The sequence below is a fragment of the Malania oleifera genome, chromosome 11 (genome assembly GCF_029873635.1).
Source record: "Malania oleifera isolate guangnan ecotype guangnan chromosome 11, ASM2987363v1, whole genome shotgun sequence".
In the NCBI taxonomy this organism is placed as follows: Eukaryota; Viridiplantae; Streptophyta; class Magnoliopsida; order Santalales; family Ximeniaceae; genus Malania; species Malania oleifera.
In genome coordinates, this window is record NC_080427.1 from 50,795,943 (window position 1) to 50,803,625 (window position 7,683).

At 33.5% G+C, this 7,683-nt stretch overlaps 1 protein-coding gene across 2 annotated transcripts; it reads left to right on the top strand.

Annotated features, from left to right (window-relative positions):
* The first annotated feature begins 728 nt into the window (after positions 1-728).
* Positions 729-6,486, top strand: LOC131143532 (ras-related protein RABB1b). 2 transcript variants are annotated; one of them, XM_058091902.1, is made up of 6 exons: positions 729-1,716; positions 1,868-2,007; positions 4,330-4,412; positions 5,048-5,252; positions 5,356-5,424; positions 6,182-6,486. In XM_058091902.1, exons 1-6 carry the CDS (start codon positions 1,671-1,673, stop codon positions 6,272-6,274), a joined length of 636 nt encoding a protein of 211 aa, XP_057947885.1. In that variant the 5' UTR covers positions 729-1,670; the 3' UTR covers positions 6,275-6,486. The 2 variants fall into 2 exon arrangements, with proteins under 2 accessions (XP_057947885.1, XP_057947886.1); XM_058091903.1 differs by lacking the exon at positions 5,356-5,424 and having other exon boundaries at positions 5,048-5,303.
* The last annotated feature ends 1,197 nt before the right edge of the window (positions 6,487-7,683 follow it).

The following is a 7,683-nucleotide window of genomic DNA, read 5'->3' on the forward strand; positions in this document are numbered from 1 at the left end:
ATAGATTGTAAAAATAAATTTGTTAATGTTGTTTGTTTTTTAATTATGTTTTTAGTTTTCAACTATTTTTGAAAAACAAAAAAAAAAACTAAAATTTATGATTTCTAGTTGTTCTGACAACATAATATCAGAAGATGTTGAATCATTTATTTTATAAATATTTTTTTAATGAAAATTAAAATTAGTGACCACCATTTAAAATTATGAAAAAACAAATTAGAAATATTTTTTTTTCTATTTTCAATTGTAATGCATAATAAGATGATTCTTGTAAAGTGATTCTAAAAATTTTTCATTTTAATTTTTAGGTGTACTTATAATTTTAGTTTTCATAGTTTTTTATAGTGATACCAAACAATCCATTACTTTTTAAGAAACTAATGATTATTCAATGTTTTAAAATTAAATTAATAATTTGCATTTAAAGAATGATACCCTAAATTAAATTTATATATAATTTGAATTCATAATTAAATTAAAGAAAGATAAAAAAATTATCAAAGTATAGTACCAACGGATTTCTTATGTTTTCCTCTTAAGGAATGCATAACAAATGTATGCTAAAGATTTGATGCATATTTGTACGAGATACTAAAAAATATTATTGATCTTGGATCCCAAGGTTACGGATTCAATTTCCCTTTGAGTTTACGTTGTTGAATTACCAGGGTGCATCAATTGGCGGGCGGCTTTCACCCCAAGATTTGGTGCCGCACCATTGTGTCCAAAATTACGCGATGATGGCTGGAGTTCTTGAGTTATCCAAAAAAAATATATATTACTGATCTTGCGCTGTCTCAAAAAAGTATAAGCATAAATATATTTTTTAAATAAATTAAATATTGGAACCTAAATAAAGAATTTCATTTAACTGAAAAACAAAATAAATTGATGACATATGTGCTCTCTCTCTCTCTCTCTCACACACACACACACACACACAAATAGTGTAAATTAGTTTATGAACAAGATATTATTAACTCCTTAAAAACAAATTATTTCTAAAAACAAAAAACTAAATTCAATATATAAAAGATAGATATATTTAGATTTAAAATCTTATTTTAAATGGGTTAAAATTCGAACATAACAAATTTCATTAGCTTAGAAACAAAATAAATATAATAGCATCATAAATGCTAAAAAATATATATTTCAAAATATAATTTTTGTAAATGATTTTAAATATTTAAAATAAATTATATTAATGTAATATTAAGTTTTTATTTTTAAAATAGTTTTAAATTTTAAAATAAAAATTATAAAAATATTTCACGCAATATTAGTGATATATTTAGTAGGTAAATATCTTCATTAAACATTAATTAAAGTGTTACAACTCGCAATAATCTTTTTATTTTTTTATTTCTGTAACGACAACAAAATCAATACTACAATTCCTAAACCGAGATCACCAGATCACCATCAACCACACCATCCCGCCACGTGTACGATCCTGATCACCTCTTCCTCTCTCTCTCTCTCTCCCTCTCTCTCTCCCTCTCTCTCACGCTTCTTCGCTCCGCAGCAATAGCAAAAAGCCAACCAGACCACCCCGTAAGCCAAAGGAGTCCACTCTCTCTCTCTCTCCTATCTTCTTCCTCTCAAATCTCTTCAGGCATAACGAGTCCGGAGATTGCTTCTTCTTCTTCTTCTTCTTTGTATCAGACATGTCTTACGACTACCTCTTCAAGTACATAATCATCGGAGACACAGGTGCTATTTCTCTCCCAATCTTAGGGCTTCTATTTCGCCTGTCGATGCGTTTCTGTACTGGGAATGCTGTGAACAAAACCCTATTTGCATGCTTTTCTCTTTGCTTAAATTTTGTTGTATGAAATTGGGGGATTCCTTTTTCCGGATGCAGGTGTGGGAAAATCCTGTCTGCTGTTGCAGTTCACGGACAAGAGGTTTCAGCCGGTTCATGATCTCACCATCGGTGTCGAGTTCGGCGCTCGCATGGTTACGATCGAAGGCAGACCCATTAAGCTCCAGATTTGGGACACGGTAACCTCTTTCTTTTTTACCTTCTGATATGTATTTTGTCTCTTAATTTTCTGAAAGTTTCTTTATTAGCATTGGTGGTTTTGGAATTATTGAAAATTTGAATTTATTGCTTTAATGTTCTATAGTTGAGGTCTGTTTAGTATAACGGACCATGGTGCTGGTTGCTGAGCGGAAAACATAGGTATTGTATTTTGAGCTTTGAGTCTCATCGTGCCTTGTGTTGTTTTGGGTTTTAGAAGTTAATTAATTCAAGAAGTTGGTGGACTCTGGTTTTTTATTTAGGATATGTTGAATTTAATCATCATGTTGGTTGAAGATTGTGCTAATCCTCATTTGTAGGCAATCTTAAACTGATGTAGTTTGAGCAAAAGTTTATTTTTGTCAACTGCCCATACCCACCATTTTATTTAGGGTGGATGTATCTATTTAACGTTAGCTGAAGTCAGGAACTCTTTACTACATGCAGTTTAGAATTCAAGTCTTTTTTAAAAAATAAAGGAAAATAAAATATAACTAAACTTAATTTAAATATCAAGACTTTGTGTCTTATCAGGCCATGGATTAACTCTAATAATGCAAGTCTCGAAGTCTGTATAGTCTCATATGTTATGGAAATTGGAATGATATTTTGAATTTTTCCTTTCTCAGCATAATACCTACTGTGAGTTATATTGAGAGAAATGTAATCCATTCTCATAAGAACTTTCATGTTTAAGAGCTCATGATTGTTCCCATAGCTAACTTGTTATTTCAGTAGATGGTTGTTTTGCTGTATTTTTGTTTTCACCTTTGGTTTCATCCTTCCCTTTTCTTGAATTGTAAGAATGCTCAGTTTGAAGGCATTTTCTGTGCAGGTTTGTATATTAGTTTGATTATTTAAATGTTTTATTTTGTCACACAGATATGTAAACCTGGATGCTTTTATTCTATGACCTAGAAGTCGATTAACTATTTTATTTGTCTTCACAATTTACATGTAGGTATACATGAATCAACTGCATTGCACAAAGCAAAAGGATTAGGAACCTTGTATTTAAAATATGGGTGATCATAGCATTATGTAGATGACAAGCGATGGCCCTATGGCAGTGGGTTCATTCTATGTCCACCCTGTATTTGTGTGGAGTTTGAACTCAGCAACTCCCTCCTCCACTTATCAAAAAATAAGTATTTCCTTATGAGTATGGTGGCATAATGTGTTTCATAAGGCAAACATATGCTCATGATAGAACCATTGGAATTCTGTGGTTGTTAGAATGAAGTGTGATATTTAAGGTAGTTAATTTGATTTTGAGAGTAGATTTTAAGAAGGGGAAAGGGAAATGTTTGGTGTCATCAGTTGTTTTCCATTTTTAGCTTCTGTTTCATGAAATTTTATCTGGAGGTTTCTCAAAAACCTTTCTTTTGCTTTGGATTACCAAGGAAGAGTTGCTTTCCACACATCTTGTATATTTCTCTTGAGCAGATTCAAGGGCAAAAAATTTAGCTTTGCATGATTCATATGGTTGACTATATGAATCCTTCAAAAAATTTTGGATGATCTAGGGCAATAATCCTACAAAATTGCCATGATGTTAAATCTTTATGTATTATCTTGGTCCAAGTTATTCTATAGGTCTACTCTTGCCCTCCTTCAGCCTCAAGCATTAATTAAATCTTGTGTCACTGGAACTTTATTTATTTGAGGTGCTAGCACTTAAACCATCTAAGCATCCCTTTTATCTTATACTGGTGTTACTGCTAGATTCCTCCAAATACTATTTTCCATGAATTATCCAAACTATATTTATCCACATTCTTCTTTATATCATCATTGTCAGCATCATCATTTGCAAATGGTGATGCATATTGTGAAATTTGAATTGGTTGACTATTTCTTGTCTATTTTGCTTTGAAGAGCAACTGACTGGATTTTTCTTTTCTTTTCTTTTTTGATTGACAAAATAAAAGTGGCCGCATTTTATTTATCTTTTTTTTTCTTTAATGACAATTGGTGCACAACACATCATAAATCTCCTCTGGCTGCAGTCTTGCCCCCCTCCGCCCCCCCGGCCCTCTCCCAAAAAAAAAGTGCTTGGTTTTTATTTGTATTGGCTCCAGATTCTCTTTAATTTGTTACAGATATTGACAGTTACAGGAATATTAGTTTATTTAAGGGGTATCTTGGATGAAAAAGTGTGATCCTTGTGTTTGAGATTATTATTATTATTATTTTTTGAATTTCCATATTGATGTAAATTCACTGCTGTTTTTTTTTTTTTTTTGTCTCGTTATCTACTTACATAAATCTATGTCTAAGCCAGAATTGTGCTTTTATGTTAGGCTGGTCAAGAGTCCTTCAGATCCATCACTAGGTCATACTACAGAGGAGCTGCTGGAGCACTTTTGGTTTATGATATAACCAGGTAGTGATTTTTTTTTTCTTTTCCTTTGTCTGTGGTGAGAGGGAGAGGATATGGTTGTATTAGGAAAAAAAATCATGTTGACTTAAGTTATTGTATTTCTAATGACACCAATACGAAGCTTAGCAATTTTGTTTAATCGCTTAGATGTTCCCCATGGCCCTACCAACCAGGAAATGGAGTATGCACTCTTGTTAATGGACCTGACTTTCATGGGCTAAGGACTGGTCATTGCATTCTTCCAGATTCATGCTATTATTTGTTTAGACCGGAGTCCTCTCTCTCTCTCTCTCTCTCTCTCTCACACACACACACACACACACAAACCAGAACATATAAATATATATTTGCGATAGAAAGAAATGAAATATAATTAGTATTCATATTCTACCCTTAAGTGGATTTCAGAATCTAGATCTGTACACCCTTAATTGTGTTTCTGTTGGCTTGGCTTCATACTTTGTATATACCGAAAAAGCTATATGATCTATGTGGACTAAGGAAAATTTTTTTTCCATTAAGATCCATAATTCCAATTTGCTTGGCATTCTATTGCTTATCCCCCTCTTTTTTTTTTTTTTTTGGTATAAAATTTGAGAATATTTTTAGCTGAAACCTGGATGTTTCTCCTTGTCCAGGAGAGAGACATTTAATCATCTGGCAAGTTGGCTTGAGGATGCTCGTCAACACGCAAATCCTAACATGACCATCATGCTCATAGGAAATAAATGTGATCTTGCTCATCGGAGGGCTGTCAGCAAAGAGGAAGGGGAACAATTTGCAAAGGAAAATGGGCTTTTATTCTTGGAGGCATCTGCAAGAACAGCACAAAATGTTGAGGAGGTGTGCTACTTGATCTTAGTCGAAGCGAGCCTAATTTTGTGGAATCCTGAGGTTAGAAGTTCAATTTTTTAAATGTTTAAAACTAATATGGGGCATTTCACAGGCTTTCATAAGAACCGCTGCAAAAATCCTTCAGAATATTCAGGAAGGCGTGTTTGATCTATCCAATGAGGTTGGTTCTGAAGTGACTTGGGTTAAACCTAATGGGACCTTATCTTGAATTCTGAAAATGTATTTACCTGTGTCATTGTGACCTCTAGAGTTTAGGCTTCATTACACCCACTAATTTTACCAGACAAACAAACCCCGCAATGACTTCAGTCAAATGATCTAGTCCATTTCCCTCCAAGGGGTGGGATACTCAAATGTTCATATCTATAGGGTGGTTCTTAAACTGTTCAAGTCCGTCCTTGGTAAATTTTTTGGTTCCATGGCAGCTTTGGTCCCTTGATAGTGACCCAGGATGGCTACAGTGTCATTAAACCATGTGAAAACTAGTCATATGGGTTAATAGGCCGCTGAAGCATTTGCTAATATAGGTCATGTTATTCAGGGTTTTTGAGTTTGGAATAAATACTATGCTGCAGCCTCGTCCTTAGTTTTGAGGCTGGTCCATTTTAGCAACGGCTGTGTAGGTCCTGATTCCGATGTTTCTTTATATTTCGATTATTCCCCCCTCCCCCCCAAAAAGAAAAAAAAAAAACCCTAAATATGGTTTTGTTCAGTCAGTCCATAGAGCTAGTTATCTAGTAAACCAAAATGATTTAAAGGATGGGGGTTTGAACTCCTTGAATAAAGGATCATGTGTCAGTCATAAGCAGAATTTGGGATGATTGTCTGCACGACTTAGTCTCTGTTTTTATTTTTTTTCCATTAAAGCGATGAAATAAAAATATTTATTCTGTTGCCATCGTGGGTAATTGGTGCAGTCATCTGGTATCAAGGTTGGGTACGGGCGTTCCCAAAGTGCAGCGGGGGCGAGAGATGGAACCGTTGCTCCGAGAAGTGGATGTTGCGGCTGATTGAAATGGAACGTTTATTCCTATATATCAAATCCTTAATTGTGCATTTTCTTCATGGCTGGCCCGTCGCTGTTATGAATACACCCTTTCAAACTGTCATGCAGACTTGTGAAAAAGTTGGAATGTACATAATCTAACGACAGCTTTTACTCACTCATTGAATTTATTTCCTTGCCATCATCCAAATTAATACGATTCTTGGATTGCATTTATCTTGCCACGCGTTAGTAATTGTTCACCTCACCCCCAACCTATGCATCAACCTCGTCCCTCAAAATCTTCTTATATTTATTTATGTTTCCCTCCACCTGCCCTCGAAGGATTTACATTATGTTATTGTTTCATAGATTTTTATAATCAGGCAGTGTGTTGTGCATCACTGCTTTCAAAAAAATATTCTCAGGAAATTTCGATTCATTTTTTTCAGATTTTAGCAGCAAACTAAGCGTGAAGGTAAATTGATATGAATTGAAAGATACTATAAATTAACCATTCAATTAAGAGTTCAAAATTGTCAATATTTGATTAGCCATTGGCATTTTGGACAAATTGATTGTAATTTTACCGGAGGAAAGAGAAATAAGTAGAAAATTTATTTTACTTTTTTATATTAAAATGTATAATATTAATGAATTCTTTCGTACTTTTCTTAATAATAAAACATAAAAACATGAATTTCATTATATTTTTCTTTTTGGCCTAAAGCTTAAGATTGTAAGGTGAGATTTCAGAAATGGTTTAATCTCCCTCACCGATAATATCCCCTTACATGTCCCAAAATTGTGCTGCGGCAACAGCAAGAATTGGCTGGCATACGTATTCATTCTCACGGAAAACGCCGCAAGACATGAAATGGCATACCTTGAATGACCAAAACCAATCAGGGATTGGAACCCAAGTATGGTCGAAGAACATTGCACCCATGTAATTCGACCAATCTATTCATTTTACACAATCAAGGAACTTGGACAACATCAAACTTTAACACTTCTGGATAAAGATTTCAGGTCTGTAATTGGTCTAAACTTTACTTTAACACAACCGAATTCCCTCAGGTCCCTAATTCATACTTGAGATTAGGAGTTAGCCGTGCCGATTCTAAGAGAATGGGAGCATAGGTGATCTCTTCTGGATCTCCAAGACAGGTTGGAACATCATTCTCCAAACATTAATCCTCTGTTTAAAACTCAAAAATATTAAGAAATCCACTTTCATCTTTGATTATCAACAAAAGTAAGAAAGAAAATGAAAACTATATGAAAAAATTTTAATTTTACACATCATTAATATTTAATTTTTAAAATTTTTAATCATATAAAAACAAACTCTCATTTTTAATAGAACCTAATGTAGAAAAATATAATAAAAAATAAATTCCCTCCTTATTTTTCTTTCTTTTTATTTTTTTA